The sequence below is a fragment of the Danio aesculapii genome, chromosome 16 (assembly GCF_903798145.1).
Source record: "Danio aesculapii chromosome 16, fDanAes4.1, whole genome shotgun sequence".
NCBI classification, from domain to species: Eukaryota; Metazoa; Chordata; class Actinopteri; order Cypriniformes; family Danionidae; genus Danio; species Danio aesculapii.
In genome coordinates this window covers 34,290,866-34,316,994 of record NC_079450.1, presented here as the reverse complement: position 1 = coordinate 34,316,994, position 26,129 = coordinate 34,290,866, and the positions used below count along the sequence as shown (strand labels likewise).

Here is a 26,129-nt window from a genome sequence, read left to right as displayed (position 1 = left end):
GCGCTGTCAGTGAATTGGAGAGTACAACAAATAATTTTTTACAATCATATTTGTTGAATAATAAAAGAAGAACTCCTCGATGGTGTTATCAAGACTTTCAGAAAAAAGGAAAAAAATTGTGAGAACTAATAACGGCAGAAAGAAGAGAGAATAATATGTCAGATTTACTTTCAACCCCATAGACAGTGCATTACAAACACCTCGCATGGCATAAGCATTAATTCGTATTTTTGTAATTTGACGCAAAGATGTAATAGTACATACATATATGCATATAAAAATACATACGTTTTAAAAAAAATCCAAATATTAAAAACTTTCAAGGATTTAAGATTCTGGAGACCGTAAACACGTCAACGGTCATATCAGTCTTGTGAAAAGGGTCACGGCAGAGAGCAGTGTATTGATTTACTTTACTCCCTTACCGTCGTAAAACCTAGTGAACTCCCTACACAGGCTGCATCTTGAACGGTTCAACGTGCTGTCCCGGTAGGGAGCTCAACTAAGTTTTGAGACGCAGCCAGTGAGTGTTTGTGAGGCGTGGCCGAGACTGCGTAATTACGGCGAGTTTTCTTTGCCATTGACACAACTGAAACAATCCGAGCCGCACTTCGAGATAACTTCGCTTTAAACGAAATATCTGCAATCGGTAAGAACACATAGTTTTATGTTTAAGTGTCGCGGAATGTGTAGATTTGTGATTCTCAACACCAGAGTAAACTTTAGCAGCGTGAAATGCAGCATAGCCGTAGCGAAGGAGTAGCCAAGCATTTCCTGTTCTGTTGTAAATACATTGGTGCCTGTGGGCACAGATAAGTTGTTTTTTAAATACGTACAATCGTACCTGTTTTACTAGTAATCGTGCTTTCGGATGTAGATTTTATTGTAATATAGAGAGGGTCTCTTTTAAAATCGAATTTTGATCGGCTTACACATTTTTTCAATAGTTTTGCGGTTTTGTGCGATCTAAATGTGGGTCTTCTTAAGTGTATCGAATATACGGGAATGGTTATGTAATAACTATTTAAACTCATGATAAATTACAGCCTTTAAGCTATATAATATTTGGAAAGTAACCTTGTATTATTATGCCCATTTCTACGCCAGTGTAAATATAAGATATGGTTACCAGGTCTGCGTTTTAAATAACGTGAACAGCTCTTATACAGAAAGGCAAAGAGAAGAGTACACTCACATGAGAGGCATAAACTACTAGTCACCACTGAACTCAGGAGATTATCTAGCTCTGTGTTTACTCAGATGTCATATCTAAAATATTCCCAGCACGTGTCGATCTAGCGACTGATGCCGTTTAAAATACTTCTGCTTTCTTTCTTTAGATCTAATTGAAGATGTTTTACACCTGTGGTCCCAATGAGGCGATGGTGGTCTCAGGTATGCTGCATCTGTTGGGCTTTATTACACTGTTATGACATATGAATAGAAAGGAATGTGTTAGGAGGTCTTACAAACTGTGGAGTTCTGCAAGTACTGCACAAATAACCTACATTTAAAAAGCTTGTCAAGAAAATCTTTGACGTTTGCTTGAGAAAGCACAGTGTGAAAGTTTGAATATTGAACTGAAACTGTTCAGATTAATCATTCAGTATAATGTAGTTACTAATTTGCTTCACTTATAACATGAGTTGGCACAATTCTAGCAGGTTAACAAGCCCTTAGCATGTTCATAGCATGTTTTAAAAGGTTGCTTGTCTTTAACATGTTTCTAGGAAGATATAATACACTTGTAGTATGTTAAAGCACATTTCTAACTTGATTTATGAGTGCTACAATGTTATGTTTTAGCACACGGCTAACAAAGTTTAGCGTATCGCTAGCATGTTTTTCTACATATTTTAGTATTTGCTGCTAGCATATATTAGTATGTTGTTGATAGCATGTGTCAAACATGTTTTAGCACACATAGCGTGTTATAATATTAGCATGTTTCTAGCATAATTTAATGCACTGCTAGCATGCAATATTGTGGCTAACGTGTAAATCGTGATTAAAAATGGTAGCATGTTGACCATAGGCACCATAGCAGAGAGTAAAACGCTTCAAACTTAAGGTTAGTAATTGTCTAAAGTTAGAGAATGTTCGTGGTTATGACCAATTGTGGAGGCTTTAAACAATGTTGTGTTTTTGCTGTCAGAACAGCCACAAAGTGCTCAAAACATTTCTCAGTCAAGAGTGTTATGAACACTAGTCAACAATAAGCAGAATGTGATTTCCATAGACTATTGAACCTGCACAGGTTTGCATTAAGGGTGAAAGCCAGTGGCTTGCGACACTTAGAAATTTCTACTTTGTAACATCTGTTTCACCTAGACAGTTACGATTTTTGTTAAATAGGCTTAACCAATTGCACAGGCAAAGCATAATGGATAATTTAGCATTCCATGGAAAAGGTCTATACTAGGGGTCACCAGCCTTTTTTTTTAAACTGAGAGCTACTTCTTGGGTACTGATTAATGTGAAGGGCTACCAGCTTGATACACACCTCTCAAATAACAAATTTGCTCAATTTACTTTAATGATATATTATTATTAATAATTATTGATATTCATCTATGTGAAGACACTGATCATGTTAATGTTTTCCCACAATAGTTGTCAACAATGATTTAACAAGGTACAAAACTGAGAAAAATCAATAAGCAACACTTTATTTCTATAACTCTTTGCAAGTATTTATATTTTCAAATGATCACTTCTACAATATTTTCACTTGCCACTAACAATTTTTAGCAAGTCATGCACTACAATATACCATGTTTGTACAGATTATCAATTGTGTAACATAAATCAACTTTCAGATTTTGCTGAAATCATCACCAAATCTACAGCATTTTTAACATAGCGACACTCTTCTAACCATTGTAGTTGTCCCGTGTTGGACATCGGAGAGAGTGAAGATTACATTCGTTCTAGTCATTAAGCACAGTTTTGCTTTCCTGTCTGAAAATGCCTTTTTTTCTAAGTGTAGCTCTAAATGAGGCTTCGGTTGCTTTTTAGGGGGTTTTCACCGGTCTCGTGAAAAAAAAAAATTTCTTTAGTTCGTGGACTTTTTCCACTTGTAGTTCGCTGCCCGGTGGGTAGTTAACATGGTAACATTAGCTTGCATGACACGTTCTGAATTGTCTCTCAGCATTGTGCCCATTTGCCGTCATCAAATGAAGTACAAAAGAACTCTTCCTCCTATTCACTGTAAAAAGGATATATTTTTCTTGTTCTGCCATATTTTCAAATCATCTCCTTCCCTCTACTGCACCCACAACCATTGCTGTGGAGACCAGCTAGCTAATATGAAACATTTTAAAAGTTTTTATATGTATATATGTATATATATATATATATATAACTTAATGTCATTTTCAAATTTACACCAATGCAAGTGTGATTTAAAAAGAATAGCTACAAAAAATATTATATGCAGCTTACTGGTAAGTGGCGACGCTATGGTGAGCTATTTTTAGAACAGGCCCGCGGGCAACTCATGTGGTCCTCGCGGGCACCATGTTGGTGATCCCTGGTCTATACAATAATTTACCAAACTGATAACATGGTTTGCATATTGCTAACACGTTTCTAGCTTGATTTTACTTACAAATATTAGCTATAATTTTATTGTAGAAGTAATTTGCATGATTACTATGGGGTATATACACAGTTGTGTTTTCTAGCCAACGATTAACTTCCACTGAAAGGTTAATGTGACTATGATGTTGTAATGTAATTACAATACAATCAATTAAATAGACCTAAGCATTCATTTAGTTGTTCAAGCATAAAGCGAGATGAAAGACTTTGTAAACACAAGTGCCATCAGTAGCAGCAGGCTAGCGCAGAAACTCCATTGACAATACTGGGGTAAAAATTTTTGGGGGTAAAAAAAGTTTCCACATTTTAAAGACATGCCAGGGTAAAATGGAATTTAATGCAGTGCTTCTTGTCCAGTCTAAGACCCACTTTATATCACCTATAAAGATCATTGATTTTTAAAGAAATCAGATATTAAACGTGACAATTTTGTAAGGGCACCAAACTGTTAAACATATATCTGTGGAGTGCCCTATTTTTAATGTTATCAGACAACAATTTTTTATCTGGAGAGACTTTAAATGAAATATTTTTAAATGTGAATCCTTCTAAAATTGTACTATTTTTATCAAAAGTAAACCTTAAAAAACAGTTTTAGATTTTTATCCTAAATATTATCCTTAATATTATTATTTATGTATTTCACCTTGTGTATTATTTATTGCTGTTGATGACTTTTAATTGTTAGAATATTTTTATAATTATAGAAAAGTGGTATTTATAAAATGTATATGATGAACTTTATCTGTTTTTTTTTTTTGTTTTTTTGCCGTGACATAGCCATAGAAGCTGAAAATGGCTAGAAAATTAAAATTCTCTCTCTCACAGTTCACCGGAAACGATTGGGCTGGCAGACTGAAAGTTAAAAGTCTGTGTGCATATACCACATTTTTTGTAAGCATAGGTGTACCACAAATACCATCGCTAAACTATAGTTAGTGTAGCAAAACCATGGTTAATTAGTAGTTATATGCTTCAACTACAAAAATAATGTTTCTTCCCTCTGTTTTGTGTTAAAATGATGGTGAATTTTTCTAAGGAACTCTGGTAACATCTTTTAGCATATCGCTAGCATGTTTTCAAAAGTTGCTATAACACTTTGTGTTGCTTGTGTTTACCTAGCATGATTTAGAACACTGTTAGTACACTTGAGATATTATAATTCTTGAAACTTACAATGAGCAAACAAAATATACTGTAAATATTTGGTGTTAAAATGAAATTAAAACAACTTCACTCAGCTGTATTGTTGATTGATCTAAATAACTGCAGAGAGCTGTTAGACTTTTTTTGCAAGAAACCATAGAGTTTTGCAATGACTTTAAGGATCAATGAAATTGTGTAAACTGCATTCTTTTTCAACAATGACCAAATGCAGAACTGGTTTGAGCTATTCATGTGACTTTCATTCACAGGTCAAAACAGACACAAAGTTCACTGTAATACAGGTGAAGTTTTGTTTAGATAAATGTCAGTGGTTACACATTAAAATCGCCATTTAGTTAAGGGGAAAAGCCCAGCAGGCTCACATTTGCTACAACAAGGTTAATGAAGGCAACTCGCGCTGTGCAGAGGGGCAGAAAATATGTCACCAGCTTCATTATGTCTCTGTCGCCCTCTCTGTAAGCACTTGACATGCAATGGCAGGAAGTGGGTTCATGAGTGGCTTTGCTAATGTTGGAAAGGAATTGACACATTGCAGTTCAAAGAAAGCAGCTTTTTGTTTGGTGTGATTTGTTGTTAGACTGGGGGATTGAATGATGTGATGTAATGATTACATTTGTTTTTTTTGTGTCCTGATGATAATAGTAAATCATTTTGAATGTACACTCACCGGTCACTTTATTAGGTACACCTTACTAGAACAGGGTTGGACCCCTTTTGCCTTCAGAACTGCCTTAATCCTTTGTGGCGTAGGTACTAACAAGGGACTGGAAATATTCCTCAGTGATTTTGGTCCATACTGACATGATAGCATCACGCAGTTGCTGCAGATTTGTCGGCTGCAGATGCATGATGCAAGTCTCCTGTTCCACCACATCCCAAAGGTGCTCTATTGGATTGAGATCTGGTGACTGTGGAGGCCAGGAGTACAGTGAACTCATTGTCCTGTTCAAGAAACTACTCTGAGATGATTCACGCTTAATGACATGGTGCATTATCCTGCTGGAAGTTGCCATCAGAAGATGTTGCCATCAAGTTGCCATCAGACACTGTGGTCATAAAGGGATGGACATGGTCAGCAACAATACTTAGGTAGGCTGTGGCGTTGACAAGATGCTCAATTGGTACTAATAGGCCCAAAGTGTGCCAAATATACCCCACACCATTAAACCACCACCACCAGCCTGAACCGTTGTTATAAGGCAGGATGGATCCATGCTTTCATGTTGTTGAGGCCAAATTGTGACCCTATCATCTGAATGTTGCAGCAGAAATCGAGACTCATCAGCCCAGGCAACATTTTTCCAATCTTCTATTGTCCAATTTTAGTGAGCCTGTGAGAATTGTAGCCTCAGCTTCCTGTTCCTAGCTGACAGTGACACCCGGTGTGGTCTTTTGTTGCTGTAGCTCATCCGCCTCAAGGTTGGACGTGTTGTGTGAGATGCTCTTCTGCTTAGCTCCATTATAACGAGTGGTTATTTGAGTTACTGTTGCCTTTCTATCAGCTCGAACCAGTCTGGCCATTCTCCTCTGACCTCTGGCATCAACAAGGCATTTGCACCCACAGAACTGCCGCTCACTGGATATTTTCTCTTCCTTCTCTCTTTCTCTTTTTTTGTAAACCCTAGAGATGGTTGTGCGTGAAAATCCCAGTAGATCAGCAGTTTCTGAAATACTCAGACCAGCCCGTCTGGCACCAACAACCCTGCCACGTTCAAATTCACTTAAATCATCTTTCTTCCCCATTCTGATGCTTGGTTTGAACTACAGCAGATCTGCTTGACCTAATAAAGTGGCCAGTGAGTGTAGGTTTTGCATGTAAAAGATAGGAAGTGTGAATTACAATCAGTAAAACATGACATAAGTAATTGTTTTATTGAAATCTATCTTAAATCTAATTTATTCCTGTGATGGTGATGCTAAATTTGCAGCAGCTGTATTTTCAGGCTTTAGTGTTACCTGATTTTTCAGAAATAGTTTGAATTTATACTTATTTTTTCTCATCTACTTGAAAACAAATGACTTTTTTCAACATTATTTGATGGATAAAGTTCAAAACAACTGTAAAATAAATATTTGAAATATGTTTTTTTTAACAATACAAAGGTTCTTGCTCATGAAAAGTTTTTTTTAATATCAATTTTAACAATATTGTGCATGAATACACAATAAATCACCATTGGTTTATACTGGTTATTTAACTGTAGGTTTCCTAGATTACCCATGCTTTTATGAAATATCGATTTCTAGCACCAATAAATAAATTACACAGTTAAATGTGATATGTTTTTATTGATGAACTCGAAAATGAACTTAATTTTAAACTAAATCCAATGATTTATTGACTGTAAAATAATAATCTTTATTTTAATATCAGATCATCCCTAACACTGTTATATATACAGTATACTATTGGCGTGACATAAACGTACATCTAACAGAAGATTCAGAATAGTAAGATTTAGGACATGCATCCAACAACTATAGCTGGTTTATTTTCAAAATGAAGTATTGATGTTAAACCGGTGAACAAACCCTCTCTGTGTGTTGTCTCTTTTAGGATGTGGCCGCTCTCCTCCTCTCATGATTGCTGGTGGACGAGTGTTTGTTTTTCCTTGCATTCAGCAAATCCAGAGGTATGTATCAAATTACAATAGGGGACTGATTGTTTGAACATGTTAGTGCTGGAAAACACATGGACAGGAATCCTTCTGTTTAACCAAGCGTCACGGTGCGAGTCTCTAATGCAGTTCCTGAGTAGTCTGAGAGTCACGGGGCTCATGAAATTATGGGAACTAAAGCAAGCGAAGCTCTGTGGGCAGTGAGACTCTATCTGTTTACATTCCTCTCCACGTATACATGACAGGATTGATGAATCACTCGGCCCTTAAAGAAAACCTTTTTACCAATTGTAGATCTCTGCAGTTGTTTGTACAGCATCATTTATCAAAGTCTGCTTATAATGGAAGCCACACCCACTTTGAGTCTCATTAGCCAAGTTTCTTTGAAGGGTTAATTCCCCAGCATAATCTATAGATACTGTATATTTGGGTGGGGCGATTCATTTGTCCAAATTAGGCTCTATTTTGAGGCCATTTTTGTCTTATTTGCGACCTATAAATTATATGCATAAATTAATACGATAAACTGAAAAACTCCAATGGCTAAATGCGCTTACATTTATATTATTATGTAAGTTTAAGTTCCGCTTTGGTATTTAGCGTACTGTAAAATTAAATACAGCATTTTACTGTTTTTAATTTTATACTGTTTAAGCACAATATTGTACCGCTATTTTAAATAACACTGTGTTACTATACAGTAATTTTCACTTTAATTAGTTTCATAATTAATATTTGTATTTATAGTTCTAACGAAAATACTTTCATATCTGTATACGAATAAAAATATTACAATTTATGACTCCTCGAATGGAAAAATCTGCAGAGACACACAATGCACTGTATGAACTCTAATGCAGCGTAATGCACCTCGCACTGACAGAACTGAAGAATCTTAAGGGTTTGTTCACCGAAAAATGAAAACTCTGTAATTAATTACTCCCCTTTTTATTAATTACTCAACTCCATCTTGTTTCAAATCCCCGAGATCTTCGTTCATCTTCAGAATGCAAATTAAGGCAAGGCAAGGCAAGGCAAGTTTATTTATATAGCACATTTCATACACAGTGGCAATTCAAAGTGCTTTACATAAACAGGAATAAAAGAAACAATTATAAGAGAAATAAAAACAAACATAAAAATGGTAAGAATAAAAATAAAATAAAAGCTGATAAAATGTGTTATAAAAGAATTAAAAAGAAGAGAAAAACATAGTAGTCGGACGTAGCACAGTGCTCATTCAGTAAAGGCACAGCTAAACAGATGTGTTTTCAGTCTTGATTTGAATGTGCCTAATGTTGGAGCACATCTGATCATTTCTGGAAGCTGATTCCAGCAACGAGGGGCGTAGTAGCTGAAAGCCGATTCACCCTGCTTTGACTGAACTCTTGGGATTTCTAATCTATTTGATCCTAAAGATCTGAGTGATCTGTTAGGTTTGTATTCAGTGAGCATATCTGTATTTATTAAATTAAGGTATTTTAGATGAAATCCGAGAGCTCTCCTCCTCCGTAGACAGCAACAGTCATGGTAGCCACATCGACTTCGAGTCTAATTAGTCAAGTTTTTTTTAAGGGGTTAATTCCCCAGCATAATCTATAGATAGTGTATATGTGGGCGATTCATTTGTCAAAATTGGGCCCTATATTAAGACCATTCCTGTCTTATTTGTGGCGTATAAGTTATATACATAACATAAACCGATACGCTAAACTGTAAAACTACAACGGCCAAATGCACTTACGTTATTTACATTATTATGTTGTAGCTTAACGTAAGATACACAATAGTGACATTTCACAGTTTTTAGCGTACTGTAAAATTAAATACAGCATTTTACTGTTTTTATTACTGTTTAAGCACAGTATTGTACTGCTATTTTAAATAATACTGTGTTACTATACAGTAATTTTCACTTTAATTAGTTTCATAATTAATATTTGTATTTATAGTGCTAACGAAAATACTTTCATATCTGTATACGAATAAAAATATTACAATTTATGACTCCTCGGATGGAAAAATCTGCAGAGAAGACACACAATGCACTGTATGAACTCTAATGCAGCGTAATGCACCTCGCACTGACAGAACTGAAGAATCTTAAGGGTTTGTTCACCGAAAAATGAAAACTCTGTAATTAATTACTCCCCTTTTTATTAATTACTCAACTCCATCTTGTTTCAAATCCCCGAGATCTTCGTTCATCTTCGGAATGCAAATTAAGATATTTCAGATGAAATCCGAGAGCTCTCCTCCTCCATAGACAGCAACAGTCATGGTAGCCACATCCACTTCCAGTCTAATTAGTCAAGTTTTTTTTAAGGGGTTAATTCCCCAGCATAATCTATAGATAGTGTATATGTGGGCGATTCATTTGTCCAAATTGGGCCCTATATTAAGACCATTCCTGTCTTATTTGTGGCTTATAAGTTATATACATAACATAAATCAATACGCTAAACTGTAAAACTACAACGGCCAAATGCACTTACATTATTTACATTATTATGTTGTAGCTTAACGTAAGATACACAATAGTGACATTTCACAGTATTTAGCATACTGTAAAATTAAATACAGCATTTTACTGTTTTTATTACTGTTTAAGCACAGTATTGTACTGCTATTTTAAATAATACTGTGTTACTATACAGTAATTTTCACTTTAATTAGTTTCATAATTAATATTTGTATTTATAGTTCTAACGAAAATACTTTCATATCTGTATACGAATAAAAATATTACAATTTATGACTCCTCGAATGGAAAAATCTGCAAAGAAGACACACAATGCACTGTATGAACTCTAATGCAGCGTAATGCACCTCGCACTGACAGAACTGAAGAATCTTAAGGGTTTGTTCACCGAAAAATGAAAACTCGGTAATTAATTACTCCCCTTTTTATTATTACTCAACTCCATCTTGTTTCAAATCCCCGAGATCTTCGTTCATCTTCAGAATGCAAATTAAGATATTTTAGATGAAATCCGAGAGCTCTCCTCCTCCATAGACAGCAACAGTCATGGTAGCCACATCCACTTCCAGTCTAATTAGTCAAGTTTTTTTTAAGGGGTTAATTCCCCAGCATAATCTATAGATCGTATATATGTGGGCGATTTATTTGTTCAAATTGGGCCCTATACTGAGACCATTCCTGTCTTATTTGTGGCATATAAGTTATATACATAACATAAATCAATACGCTAAACTGTAAAACTACAACGGCCAAATGCACTTACATTATTTACATTATTATGTTGTAGCTTAACGTAAGATACACAATAGTGACAGTTCACAGTATTTAGCATACAGTAAAATTAAATACAGCATTTTACTGTTTTTATTACTGTTTAAGCACAGTATTGTACCGCTATTTTAAATGATACTGTATGTTACTATGCAGTAATATTTTTATTTGCACTGCTAATGAAAAATGCTACTTCATATCTGTATATGAATGAAAACATTACTATTTATTACTCGCTGGATGGCAAAATACATTTGAACTCCATCTTGTTTCAAATCCCTGAGATCTTCGTTCATCTTCAGAATGCAAATTAAGATATTTTAGATGAAATCCGAGAGCTCTCCTCCTCCATAGACAGCAACAGTCATGGTAGCCACATCCACTTCCAGTCTAATTAGTCAAGTTTTTTTAAGGGGTTAATTCCCCAGCATAATCTATAGATAGTGTATGTGTGGGCGATTCATTTGTTCAAATTGGGCCCTATATTAAGACCATTCCTGTTTTATTTGTGGCTTATAAGTTATATACATAACATAAATCAATACGCTAAACTGTAAAACTACAACGGCCAAATGCACTTACATTATTTACATTATTATGTTGTAGCTTAACGTAACATACACAATAGTGACATTTCACAGTATTTAGCATACAGTAAAATTAAATACAGCATTTTACTGTTTTTATTACTGTAAAGCACAGTATTGTACTGCTATTTTAAATGATACTGTATGTTACTATGCAGTAATATTTTTATTTGCACTGCTAATGAAAAATGCTACTTCATATCTGTATATGAATGAAAACATTACTATTTATTACTCGCTGGATGGCAAAATACAGGAGAAGACACACAATGCTCTGAATGAACTCTTTCTAATATACTGTAATGGATCTCACCACTGATAGAAATGAACATTTACTTGCATTACATTTAATTAATTCACCTAAAAATGTGAAAACTAATTACTCCACTTGTTATTAAGTACTCACCCTTCATGTCGTGTGCAGTGGAAAGGCGGCTTCAGAATATATTTCACAGCTACTGTAACAAACTGTAAACTGCATACACAGTATAGCTGCTATAATAATACTGTGAAAACAACATGTGCAGTAACATACTGTGTATGGCTTATACAGCAAGAAACGGTTATAAAAGTGTTATACTGTGATAAAATGTTTACAGTACACTTCAATTCAGCTCTGTAAATTAATTTAGGTTTAACGGCTTTTAGTAGAAAGCTCTTTTTGCATACAAACTGTCTCTTCCATGAGATTGCTAAATAAAAAACCACAACAATCCAATCAATTCCAACTATCGCATCTTTATTTCAACTTTAAAAGGCATCATACTTAACTGCTAGTTTTTGACTTGTTTGTTTTCGCTTTCTCGCAGGATCACTCTCAATACTCTGACTCTGAACGTGAAGAGTGACAAGGTCTACACCAGACACGGTGTACCGATCTCAGTCACTGGCATTGCCCAGGTTAGGGACACACACACGCTTATCAATTCCATGTTACGTTATGTTCTTCTCAGTTTCATTTGAGTGCTGATGCCCATGTGCTGCGCAGGTGAAGATCCAGGGTCAGAATAAAGAAATGCTGGCCGCCGCCTGTCAGATGTTCATGGGCAAGTCCGAGGGTGAGATTGCTCAGATTGCCCTGGAGACTCTTGAGGGACATCAGAGAGCCATTATCGCCCACCTGACTGTGGAGGTATTTTAGTTATTTGTATTCTATATATCACACACACACACATAAATAAATAAATAATTACCATTTTGAAAATAGACATGATCAAGTTGTACATATGAGATGTAAAATTGTTCACTCAAGACTTCTGGAGGAATTTTAAAATGTTTATTGTTAATCAAACTAAAAGATTGTAGATGACTCTTTTCAGTGTTGTTGTTATTTTGTATAATGAATGTTTATTAAGTAACTGATATGATTGCATGTTATATATTGTATATTTGGGATAGGTTTGGCATGAATATAGTCAGCGCTACTGATATGGCATTCAAATAAAAAAATAAATAAATCTCACACACACAGAGAAGGGAGAAGTAAGCATTTTGTAAGAACATTTCAAATAGACCTGAAGGGTTTTAGTGCCAAAATCAACAAGCAACCTTTGGAGACTAAGATATTTTTATACTACAGCTCTTATCTGATTATTTGTTATTTACTGTACAGTTTCTCTGTGTTTGCCTCTACAGGAGATCTACCAGGACCGTAAAAAGTTCTCAGAGCAGGTCTTTAAGGTGGCTTCCTCTGACCTGGTCAACATGGGGATTGGTGTTGTCAGCTACACTCTCAAAGATGTGCATGATGATCAGGTGATTTCATGTACTTCACACTCTTAACAAACATAATTTAGGAGCTCTATGACTTTTAAAATTAAAAAAATAACCGTACACTTGTGTTTTGTGAGGGAATGCAAGTTTCTCAGGGGGACGCAACACTTATGCCAGAGAATGCAAATGTTTGCTAGAGAATTCTTTAAACACAACATTTCTCGGGGGAACACTTGTGAGATAATGCAAACATTATTTATGCAAGAACACAAACATATTAAAAGATTGCATATGTTTTTCTCAGGACTGCAAGGAAATGCTAGATTTTCCTCTGTAATGCATAGTGTCTTCAAGAGAATGCAATAATTTAACAGTATGGAAATGATTTCAAGAGAACGTCTTTGAGAATGCTATATTTTTGTTAGAGAATACAAATGTTCTGCAAGGGAATACCAATGTTTTGTGAGGTAACTCAAATATTTTGTAAGAGAATGCAGTGTATTTTCATGGGAACACACACAAATTTTTTGTGAGAGAACAGTATGTTAGTGTGACCCAAACGATTTATAAATTGCACACCTTTTGCCAGGGCAACTCAATCATTTTGTGAAACAAATGCAGATGTTTTATGAGAAAATGCTAGATTATCTCTGCAGGATTTGATATATATATATATTTTTAGAAGAGTGCATACATTTTGCAAGAGAATACAAATGTTTTTTGCATGAACTCACTTGTTTTGACAAAAGATTGCAGCTTGTTTTGTGAGAGAATGCAACGTTTATTAAGCGAATGGAATACTTTTGCGAGTTTTTATGAACACAAATGTTTCATTAATAACTGATTTCATTGAGAAAGCTGAACTTTTCTGAAAACATTTTCTTCCAATTATATGTTTACAATTGAAGAGTTCAGATGCAAAAGCCGCTAAACGCCACTTCAGCCAAAAATGAGCTAATGACACTGAGTGAATGCTTTAGGAAAGTAGTATATGTTCAACAAATATTTTTGCTTCAAATCATCCAAATTCCAGTGTCAGCACGTTCAGAATTAACAGTTTGCTTGCAAAAGCCTCCAAACGGCACTTGCCTTTGACAGCAAAAGCCGCTATATCCCGAGAAGGCGCAAATGGAATCATATTTTTCAATGTAGCAGGGCGCTGAAACGCCGACTTTTATGAGGAGAGTGTTGCACTAGGATTCCAATTTAGATTTTAGAGTCTTAAAGTTCGATTAATTGGATGAGCCTGTCTGACTGTCAGTGATTGGCAAATGAAAACGTCCCACAGCTCAAAACTCTGCATTATAAGAAAAAGAGAACATATTGTACAGTCAGAAGTGTGGCATTCATAGCGTTTTTTCGCGCAGTGACGCTACTTTGAACGAGTCCGATTTACTATACAGTAAACAGCAACTCCATTTCACGAAAGGCGAAGTTATGATGCGTTCTTTTATCCCACACGCATGCTATGAGGATAAACAAGAGACGAAAATGAGACCTTGAGTTTGGTGAGGATGAATGAATGACAGCTTTTAAAAGTGTCTGAGAGACCCTTTTTGCCCAGTAGACCTACCTTGTGTTTTATTTGCTAATGTAAGCTGTTTTTTAAAAGATAAATATAATGTAAAAAAAACTACATTATTTGTATTACTTCATGATACCTATACGTCTGATAAGCTTTTTATACACAATGCACAGATATTAATTCACAATGTTTGTGTTTTTACACTACATTATTTGTATCTAACAAGCTTAGTTTACAATGTTTGCAATGTTTACATTGCTCTACTTACATTAAATCTGAATCAGAAATGACAACAGATTGTTAAGATTTAATTAATGTCCATTTAATGTTATTTATTATTGCACTTGACAGATTTATGTATTTTTAATTTTAGGTGGATTGTGTAATGTGTTTTATGTTTGGTAAAATAATTTTGAATTGCATCTTTAGGATTTTCAACTTATTACACTGTCTTGTCCCAATAAGAGGATTTAGAGGTTTTTGAAAAAAAAAAGCACTTGTGGATTTAGCTAGTTCTGACACAAAATAAAATTTACCTTGTTAAAAACCAAAGAATTGTCTAAAGTGACATTTTTGAAAAAAGTTATTTTATTTACCAGCTAATAACCTATTCAATAACTATAAAACGAAACTGCTGAACCTAATCAGAGGAGTCTGATAGAAAATGCTCATTTACAAAAAAAGAGGTCTGATGGATTTAGAGGGTTTTACATCGGAACTCTTCAATTCTGCTTTCTCCCATTGGTTCATTGAAGACTACAGTTATGCTAATACATCTGTCCAAAATACAGCAAATATAAAATAACTGCACTTTCAAACAATTTAATTTATTTTGCTAAAAGAATAAATTGTGTTACTGACCCCAGACTTCATTCATTTTTTTTTTCTTCGGCTTAGTCCCTTTATTAGTTTGGTTATTAGTTATTAGCACCGCGGAATGAGCCGCCAACTTATCCAGCACATGTTTTACGCAGCAGATGCCTTTCCAGCTGCAACCCATCTCTGGGAAACATCTATACACACTCATTCACACTCATACACTACGGACAATTTAGCCTACCCAATTCACCTGTACCGCATGTCTTTGGACTGTGGGGGAAACTCACGCGAACGCGGGGAGAACATGCAAACTCCACACAGAAACGCCAACTGACCCAGCTAAAGCTCGAACCAACAACCTTCTTGCTGTTAGGCGACAACAATACCTACTGCGCCACCGCAATGCTTACCCCAGACTGTTAAAGCATAATATATTTGTAATAACATGAATTTTAGTCTGAAACTGACCTGTGACTCTCTTACAGGATTATCTAAGCTCTTTGGGTAAAGCTCGTACTGCTCAGGTGCAAAAAGATGCTCGTATCGGTGAAGCTCAGTTCAAGAGAGATGCCGTCATCAGGGTGAGACTTTTTTCAAGATCTTGTTGTGATTTAATGGTGTTGGATAAAACTAATTGTGTGAAACGTGTGTGTTTGTGTGTATAGGAAGCTCACGCCATGCAGGAGAAGATCTCTGCTCAGTATAAGAATGAGATCGAGATGGCTAAAGCTCAGAGAGACTTTGAGCTGAAGAAAGCTGCCTATGATGTTGAGGTCAACACCAAGAAGGCCGAGTCTGAAATGGCATATCAGCTTCAGGTACCGAATGATATTAAACGTAGTTTCCAGCTTGTAAAATAAAGACTGGGAAACAGTTTAATATTTTAAGGAATATAAGAAATCATGTAAAACTAGGTAACCACAACAAAAAAGGCCAATCAAAACACCCAATTTACATCACTCATCATCTAAATGTGAGGTTTATCAATGCTCCTTAAACAGTTACTAACACTCAAGTGGTTCTAACCTTTTATCAACTTCAAAAAATGATATTCTGAAGAATGTTGGGAAAAAGCAGCTGTTGAAATCCATAGTAGGAACAAAAAGGTCAATGGCTGCTGCTTTTTTCCCAGCATTCTTCACTATAACTTCCTCCCTGTTCAACAGAATAAATAATAAGAATTAATAAGTGAAGCGTGAGTTAATAATGGTAGTGATGATAGATTTCATTTTAAAAATATTATGGTAAGATTGAGTGTACAAATTCAAAAAAAAAATATATATATATATATATATTTACCTGGCACCTCCTTCGACTACTTGATAGACATGCAGGTTGCCAGATTGACTACAAGAACACAGAATGCACATTTTGAAAAGAGAATAATTGAGTGAGAACCAAGTGATCTGAAGGACTTTGATAAAGTGGTCATTCTGCGTGGCGGGATACAGCTCTTCAGCTTTTCACTGTTTTTCAGATGATCAAATATGTTCATCTAAACACATATTATGGTATTTTTATGCTTCAGAAGAATCAAAAACTTATTTACAGCACCTTTATGTCACTCTCGACTACGTTTTATAATGGCTGTTATTTGAATTAGGTGGCTAAAACCAAACAGCGTATTGAGGAGGAGAAGATGCAGGTTCAGGTTGTGGAGCGAACTCAGCAGATTATGCTTCAGGAGCAGGAGATCACCCGCAGAGAGAAGGAACTGGAGGCCAAGATCCGCAAACCAGCCGAGGCTGAGAGATACCGCATTGAGAAGCTCGCTGAGGCAGAACGGTGCGGAAACTGGCGCAGTTCTACATTAAAAATTGGGGTTTAAAAAAGTTGTTTTTGCATTTTGTGTAATTTAACACACGTTCTGCTTTGATGCTAAAAAAATTGAGATGTTCTAGTCTTCAAAAATCATGTCGTCTCTCATCCAACAGGCTTCAGTTGATCATGGAGGCAGAAGCTGAGGCAGAGTCCATAAGAGTGAGTTCTCAATCTCTTCAGATTTCTTTCTATTTGGATTCAATTTGCTTTCAGTCATTTAATCGGAGGTGGTCAGACAAAACACATAGCCTTTTCTGGACATTCACGGTCAATAAGGTTATACTGTCCATAAAATGTCGATATTTTATTGGCTACTATTTCTTCAATTAATATAACTGATTATTAATATGATCAATTGAAAATCTTACACATTTTTTAAATATTACTTGACCCTTGTGCGCTGTTGGGGATGTTTTCCTCCACTCTGGGGGGATTTTGAGTCTTAATTTGGCCACAGCTTTTTCTTTGTTTCAGCAAATGGAATCATTTTTGGTGGCAAATCTTATTTTGACACATATTTTGGGAAAATGCTTTATAATTTTTTAAAAACTCAACAATACACACTGGGCAAATTTACTAACCTTTCATTATGTTCATGGCTGTTTTTGCCCCATTCACTTCCATTATAATGACATTTTTTGATTGCGAAGCCATGACACATATTAGCCCGTTTCACACAGTGATACCGGTAAATATCTGGAAAATTACTGCAATGACTTTACTGATATATTTAAAAAAAAGCACTGTTCACACAGGCAAGAACGTTGCGGAAAAGACCATTCACAGATCCATACTAAAATACCGGTAAATTCTGACATCATTATCTACAAATGACCTCTAAACGGCTCGCTTGTATTTCTAAACATAGAAGATTTCAGGCTTTTGCTGATGGTTGATGGTACATAATATGTGTGTGCTGGCGCTCACCAGAGCACTTCACGTGCACACGCGTCAAGCAACTGAGAAAGAGCTTAAAGGTGGTTTGAACAGTCGTTTATCATAAGCGTTTTATCAATAATTTTGTTCGGCAGTTGTATAAAGAAGGAACATAGAAACGTTATCTGACTAACATCTAGCAGCTAAATGTGTCTGGAAAAAGAGTCAAAGGCTTTTATTTTCATAAACAGCGCAGATGTGAATGTGTCTGAGTGTTCTGATTGGCTGGAGTAGACGTCTCACGTCAGCGCTTTCTATACGTGAACGCGCTCTCTCTTATCTTCCTTCTGCGTTCATACAGAGCAGCATTCCGGCAAAAATTACCAGTAATGTTACCAGTAACCAGTTACCAGTAACTTCTTTTTCCGGAAAATTGCCGGAACGAATTTACCGGTATTTTCAAAAAGGGCCTGTTCACACATACAGACCTTTTGGGAAAATTATCATCTGGTAATTATCCGGAAGGGTCTGTATGTGTGAATAGGGGTTTTATCATGCATTCTAATTTTGGTACATCCCTACATTGTAGAAAGAGATTACGCACAGAGCTGGGAGATTAATCCAAGACTATTGGGATGCTTTTTTGTTAATAAAGCCGTTTCTAATGAGCAGCGTTTACTAAATAGAGTCGTAGTTCACTGACAAGCTTAGCAAAATCTTGTTTAAAATCACTCTTTGGTAGTTGTCGCTTTTCAGTGAACTACGGCTGTGTGTAGTGCTGCATGAGAAGATATTAATAAATAATTATATCAAATAACATTTATACTCCCAGCTCTCTTCATAACTTCAGTCGCATGTTTGAAATGAATCATTCTGTGAGATGATTCTGTAGTCGTCTGCATCCTGATGCTAGGTGTAAAGTGAGCTCTGGTGTGTCAACTGCGCACACAACACACACCTCTTTAACACCCTCTCTCTCCTTTTAATCTATTTCTGTCTCTTTCAGATGAAGGGAGAGGCCGAGGCCTTTGCACTGGAGGCGAAGGGTCGGGCTGAAGCTGAACAGATGGCCAAGAAGGCAGAAGCTTTTAAAGGGTACAAAGAAGGAGCCATGGTGGACATGCTGCTGGAGAAACTACCACTGGTCAGTGCTTCTCAACTTTCTCAGTGTCAAAAGAAAAGGTTCAGAGGGATCCAGTTTGTGAAAGAACTGTTTTGGGCCCGTTATTTTTTTCAGCTCTCTTTATTAACTCTAAGTTAATCAAAACTTTCCTTCAGATGTGCATGCTTGCCAGTAGACTTTAGTCAGGGTGGGCTCCTCTCAGTTCAAATGTTCGTTTTTTTTATCTGAATGTAAATGAGGTTAAATCTTGAGGTGACGAATTGCCTCTTTTAGACCAAATCTCCATTAAATGGTTTTGAACCTGGCTCATTGTGGATAATTAAGTGGTTATACCTCTAGATTATTTGGGATTTTTTGGTATTGTTAATTAGACTGTATTTCACTGTCAAATTATAATTGTATTGAATTATATTACTAGTGGTTTAGCCCCAGGACGCCCCACGAATCAAACATCACACAACCCGCCCAGTTCAGCGGGAATCAGGCAGACAATCGGATTATCACGAAAGGATTAAAATCGAGATAATCGAAACAAGCAAATGACACGTTACTGTACAGCATTACATTCTATGTCTAAACGCATAGGCCTTTGTATTTTCATTCATTATATTTGTATACTCGCCGACTGACTGTTGGCATCTAAATGCGCATGTTTCATGCACAAACACACCTTTTCAAGAGTTTTCACTTAGATATGCCTGGCGTATAAAGCAGGTTTGGCATGCTGTCCCGGGAGAGAACCCTGAGCTCGGAGATATTTGAGCCCAGGGCTCCTGCCCGGTCGATAAGCATATCAGGAGATCCGAGATCAGGTAGGTCTCGAGAGCTCCCCCTTTAGAAAGGGAGGAAAAGGAGGAGATAGGGTGGAAGGGGGGATTCTTCCAAGCGAAGATAGAACAGTAGGGAGAAATTGATCCATTTATAGTAAACTAGGATCACTCTGATTGGATTATTACTGATTACAGATGAGTGACCAGACGTGCTGCATATCACATGCTCCTCTCGAAATTAGTTTATGAAACTTCACTTAAACGTGACAAAACCTCTCAACAACTGAAAATTACTAGCTGCTGTTTAATATGGTGTTAAGATTATTATGTGTTCAGAAATATCACTTATTAAATCAAAACTACATTAATCATTATTTTATGCAACAGGCTTATATTTAAAAGGGAAACATAAGAGCGAACTTAAGCAAAAGACCCCCAGTCTATAAGGTGTTTTACGGGATATCTTAAACTGACCAGTTGCTATTGTTTTTTTTCCCTTATTTATTTATTTATTGGCACATGTACTCGTGCGTGATGGGAAAACTAGTGTAATGACAGTGGCACACCATCTTGGAAACTCCGCCTCTGCTTTCACTCTGCCCCGAAGCCCCAGCCAGCTCGCTTTGGCCCAAGGTATTTGGCGGGCCCAAAAAGCAGGCCGCTGGCCCCGAGAAAGCCCCGCTTTGGCCTGATCAGGCCCCGGAAGTGACTATGGAAAGCGACTGGCCCTGACTCACACTGGCTCGCTCGCTTTAGGCATGACAGTGGAAATGTGGCTATTCAGTCTTTATAAATGGATCAATGAATCAATAGCTCAAATGTTTTGTTCAAAAAGAGATTCATTCAGGAATGAAACATTGCAGTGTTGCATTGAGATGCTCAAATGGTCTGCTCAGGGATTTTATAGAACTGTTTTCTTTAAGTAAGCTTCTTGTTCGTTGTACAATCAACCCTGGAGGACAATTAAATCACATTTGCAGTCTTGCTCACATGCGGATTTTGTTTTTGTGATGCTGCTTAATTAAATCTAGCTAATATTAAAGAGAATCCTTTTTTTTGCTTTCTTAACTTTCATAAGTTCAGTGTTTCTCAACCACATTCCTGGAGGACACCAACACTGCATGTTTTGGATGTCTCCTTTGTCACACCCATTACAGGTCTTCCGGTCTCTGCTAATGAGCGTGTGAGGTGTGTTTGGTTAGAGAGACATGAAAAATATACAGCGCTGGTGGTCCTCCAGAAATGTGGTTGAGAAACAGACTTATAATAATAAGACACTATAATCTAACTACATTCTGATTCATAACAGTTTTTATTATTATTATTATTATTATTATTATTGGGTGCTTTAATAATACCTTTGTGTATTTATGTATGGCATCATTGCACAAATGCATTTGTTTTTAAACTGACTCTCTGAAAGAATGCTAGGATTACTGCTATCTGTAATAAGATCACGCCTTCATATTTGTCCTCCACTCCTGCAGATGGCAGAGGAGATCAGCAAGCCTCTTTGTGCCGCCCAGAAGGTCACCATGGTGTCGAGCGGTGGGTCAGAAGTGGGCGCCGCCAAGCTGACAGGAGAAGTTTTGGATATCATGACCCGCCTGCCGAGCACTGTGGAGAAACTGACTGGAGTCAATATCTCACAGGTGAACACACACGAGTAGCTAGCAGCTAGAAGACTTTTCTTTCTGCCTGTAGGGTCTGATTGTATCAGGCTGCAAATCACATGACATACAGCGTCTGCATTTCTATTGGTACTGTATGGAATCTTTGACAAATTTTCATCAGATTCTTCTACCAATCATCATGTCTTATTTAAACTGTGTTTATTTAGGTTACATCAGAATAGTTATTCACAATATGTGTGTCATTTCTGTGTGACGACTAGGGCCAGACAGAATCTGTGGACATTTTTTGCTATTTCTGCTCAAAATTTTGTACAAAATGACTGAATTTATATAGAAGAGTATAGAACTAAAAACTTAACATGAGATTAAAAATAAACACTATTTAAACTTTTCTTTAAGGTTTACAAAGCAAATCTAATGAAAACTACTTGTCTGATTATAAAAAAACCTCTTGTAGGTATACCGGTAATATATCTATTAGAGGACAGAATATATTACTTTACAAACTGTATTGTATTTAAACTATATAGGCATTTGCCGATTATTAACAAAGTCCCTTTAAGATAAGTCATTTCACTCTGTGGCTATCTGTGAAATGCCTCTTGGGCATGCTGTCTGAATAAAGAAACATCAAATTCTCCAAAGCTGGTATCCAAGCATAAGATTACACTACATATTTGGAAGCACCAATAAAATTAAACAACAACGGTCTCATAAATCTCTTTTCTAAACGTTCAAATCAAACGAAATCTGCATATTTTCAGGCCCGAGCTAATGCGCATGCGCACTCAAAAAGAACGAGATCACGACACCGACCTTATTTATGGCCGTGTTACACATGATCATCCTCTAAATAATGATTGTCAGATGACACTAGTCTTCTGAAGTAATTCACGACATGGTCTTGATGCTGAATCTCCTCCAGAAATGACAGCGACTCTTTGTTTACAAGTTTGTGGGCGTTAGTGGAGTTGCTGTCATGTGATGTGCGTCTGATGGACTGTACCTCCCTTTAGTTTCATACAGATTACAAAACCAAAAAAACGTATGTTTTCAAGTGTAGTTTGGTTCAGTTAAAAGCAAAGATTTCAAGCTTTATGTGGATATATTTCTTATGACTATGAAGCAAGTATTCCAGTGCGTTTGTTGACCGATAAACTCCTAAAAGCACACGTCTGGTCAGAGCTTTTCCCCTGGAGAATCATCAGTCTATAGCGATCGATGATTGGCTCATGTACTAGTAGGCGGGGCTTCATTCACCATATTGACTGTTACACTTTTCCCTATTCAAAACTATACGAGTGACGCGTCTTGTGTATTCTATAGTCTTTGTTATTAATAACTAATATTACTGAAATTAATATATATATATATTTACATAAATAAATGGATTGAAGGATGGACTCAAAAATCTGTGATTTCTGTGCGCAGATTCCGTGTTTGTCTAGTGATTAGGCATGGGAGGATAAACAGTTTCAAGGTTTATCGCAGTTTTTTTTAAGAAAATATGGTGTTCAATGTGGAAAAAGTAGTTATTTTACCCAGACATTTTAAAATATATATTTTAGAGCATTAATCACAAAACCGTGATCGTTTTATCTGTTATCATACCGTCAGAATCTTATACCAGCCCAAGCCTACTAGTAATGACAGAATATTTATATATTTTTACATTTATGAATTAAAATAATTCAGGATCATCACATTTATACAAACAAAATCAACCTTAACTGTAAACCTAAACATCAACAGTATCTCAGTGAAGTTCAAATTAGAGATGCTAAAGCAGCAGTCATTTTGAAAAGCTTTTGTTATACATAAATGCATAATTCTAGTTAAATGCTTTCTATTTTCAATAGTTTTAATCAAAATAAAGTTCATTTCCATTAAGATTATATTCAGGACTTTGCTAACTTAAAAACCAGCTGCTTTTCCACTGCAGACTAACTAAATGTGTTTTTTTGTTCAGGCTGGTTTAACCCGCATGGGCTAATGAAGATGATGATGATGATGATGATGAAGGAAGCGGCTCTGATCCTGCATCTCCGCTTTTCTCATCTGTTAGCATGTTTGCATGCCTGTTCTCCTATTGAAGCTGGAACATTTGAGGTCATGCTTTTCTATTCCACCAGATATAACCTTCAGTTTTTATATTGTGTTTTGTGAAGTGCATTATTTTGTCATACAGCAGTATAATGATCATTTATATGAAGTTAGGCTAACTACATTGAAGATTCAGGGAAGCAGGGCGGCTTTTTCCCTTTCGTTTTTAAAGTTTTCTGTATTTCTAACTGTTAGAGCCACACTCCTGTTGAAACCGGTTCAGTTCCTCTCCAAACCAAAGTGCATTTCAGACAAATGCAGATATATGGATATATATATTCACCTCAAGTGCATTACTGAAGCCATACTCCACATGCTTAACCTGCATATCTTAAACTGCAATGTGAAGATTTATTCTTGCCATTTTATAACTGAAAAGTTTGCTTTAGGTGTCTTTTAAAAATCATTGTACAATAAGACGTGATCCTACAGTCTGTGAAGGATTTTCCTGACACTACAACTAAAACTAACTGACGTTTGGACTTATATTGAATTTTTTATCTTTTTTTAAATGGGCCCGTGTGTTTCAGCAAAGTTTAGTAAGTAGGGGTGTATTGAGAAGTTTGTGAACTAATGGAAAAAGATGTGAAAACAGGTTTGGTTATGAACGCAGCCCGCAAAAACCCACAGAAACTGATAAGGAGTGAAGGTTGTTTCATTTCTTTCTTCATTTTCGAACAGTTGCAAAAATGCAGTCTTCTATCATGTAAGATGTTAGTTTTACCGTGCTGCTGTTTACTTCACACTAAAATCTAATTAATGTTAGGTAAACCAAAAGTTCTTCAGTTTGTGCCTGCAAAAAAGTGCCTGTTTTACTTCCTCATGGACTGAAACGGAGTTGAGCCTGCTTTTTTCTTTCTCTCTCGTGTTTCAATAACTGCGGCATGTCATGTGAAACTTCTTGGCCTTAATGACTAATTGCCTTCAGCATTTCGCTGTCAGTTTGCTTTCGTTACAGTAACTCCTCTTTTGCTGTCGTTTGTTACTCAACAGATTAACTCCGTATTGCCTTACTGTATGTTCATTAGTGATGTAGATGTTTTCACCTGTATATCCAGACTGAACGTAGATTCATACCTGTGATTCTATAAGTATGTACCCTTTAATATGAACAATAAACTGTTAGCATGAGCTGTTCATTTAAACGTGTCCATTTGTGGCTGTTGTGAATGTTTGCACAAGGTCTTCTCTGTCTCTCTTACATGCCATGAATAATTATATGATGTGTTGAAACTGTGTGGAAGAAAGGGGATTTAGGGGACTTTGAACGTGGCATGGCTGTTGGTTCCAGACGGGCTGGTCTGAGTATTTCAGAAACTACTGATCTGCTGGGATTTTTTTTTGCACAACCATCTCTAGGGTTTACAGAGAATGGTCTGAAAAGGAGAAAATATCCAGTGAGCGGCAGTTCTGTGGACGCAAATGCCTTGTTGATGTCAGAGGAGAATGGCCAGACTGGTTCCAGCTGATAGAAAGGCAACAGTAACTCAAATAACCACATGTTACAACTGAGGGATGCAGAAGAGCATCTCTGAATGCACAACACGTCCAACCTTGAGGCGGATGGGCTACAGCAGCAGATGGCCACACTGGGTACCACTCCTGTCAGCTAAGAACAGAAAAACGTTGCCTGGGCTGATGAGTTTCGATTTCTGCTGCAACATTCGGATGATAGGGTCAGAATTTGGCGTCAACAAAATGAAAGCATGGATCATCCTGCCTTGTATCAATGGTTCAGGCTGGTGGTGTAATGGTGTGAAGGACATGTTCTTGGCACACTTTGGGCCCATTAGTACCAATTAAGCATTGTGTCAATGCCCCAGCCTACCTGAGTATTGTTGCTGACCATGTCCATCCCTTTATGGGATGTGTTGGAATGGAGATTCGCATCATGGATGTGCAGCCGATGAACCAATATCTTTGAGGAATATTTCCAGTACCTTGTTGAATCTATGCCAAGAAGGCTTAAAACAGTTGTGAAGGCAAAAAGGGGTCCAACCCGGTACTAGTAAGGTGTACCTAATAAAGTGACCAGTGAGTGTATAAGCTAGTGTCCACCAAAACAGTGACAAAATTTGCATTTAGAAGATGTAAACATCAAAAGCTTAAAGTTTGTTACTTCCGCCTAAATTTCTTTATTTGACGTCATCTTATACTTCAGCTTCTCATCAAGTGCTCTAAAATATTTGACAAGTCCCGCCCCTTTCAAGACGCTTCTCATTTGCTTTTCACTAGATGTGCTTGAGCTCAACCACTCTCGCTGGCAGAGCTGTGATAAAAGTGAAAGGCTATTGGCTGTTTATCCAAAAGGGGAGGGGCTACTATGTATTCATGTTTCGGTTGATATTGTCAAACATTAAATACATGTGGGACAAAAATGCACGTTTTAAAGCGTTTCAAGGAACTTTCAACGTTTTACGTGACTGACTTACGTTGTGTTTGGACATGACTGACCAATAGGGCACGCAAGAATGCGTGGCAAACATGTTTATGTGTTCATCAGAACTATAAATTGTA

At 36.5% G+C, this 26,129-nt stretch overlaps 1 protein-coding gene across 1 annotated transcript; it reads left to right on the top strand.

Annotated features, from left to right (window-relative positions):
* Window positions 1-541: 541 nt before the first annotated feature.
* flot1b (flotillin 1b) lies at window positions 542-24,757 on the top strand. Its single transcript, XM_056474748.1, has 13 exons — window positions 542-649; window positions 1,341-1,395; window positions 7,328-7,403; window positions 12,038-12,128; window positions 12,217-12,360; window positions 12,864-12,983; window positions 15,771-15,866; window positions 15,951-16,103; window positions 16,889-17,070; window positions 17,220-17,265; window positions 18,989-19,126; window positions 21,363-21,527; window positions 23,479-24,757. Exons 2-13 carry the CDS (start codon window positions 1,353-1,355, stop codon window positions 23,500-23,502), a joined length of 1,278 nt encoding a protein of 425 aa, XP_056330723.1. The 5' UTR covers window positions 542-649; window positions 1,341-1,352; the 3' UTR covers window positions 23,503-24,757.
* Window positions 24,758-26,129: the final 1,372 nt, after the last annotated feature.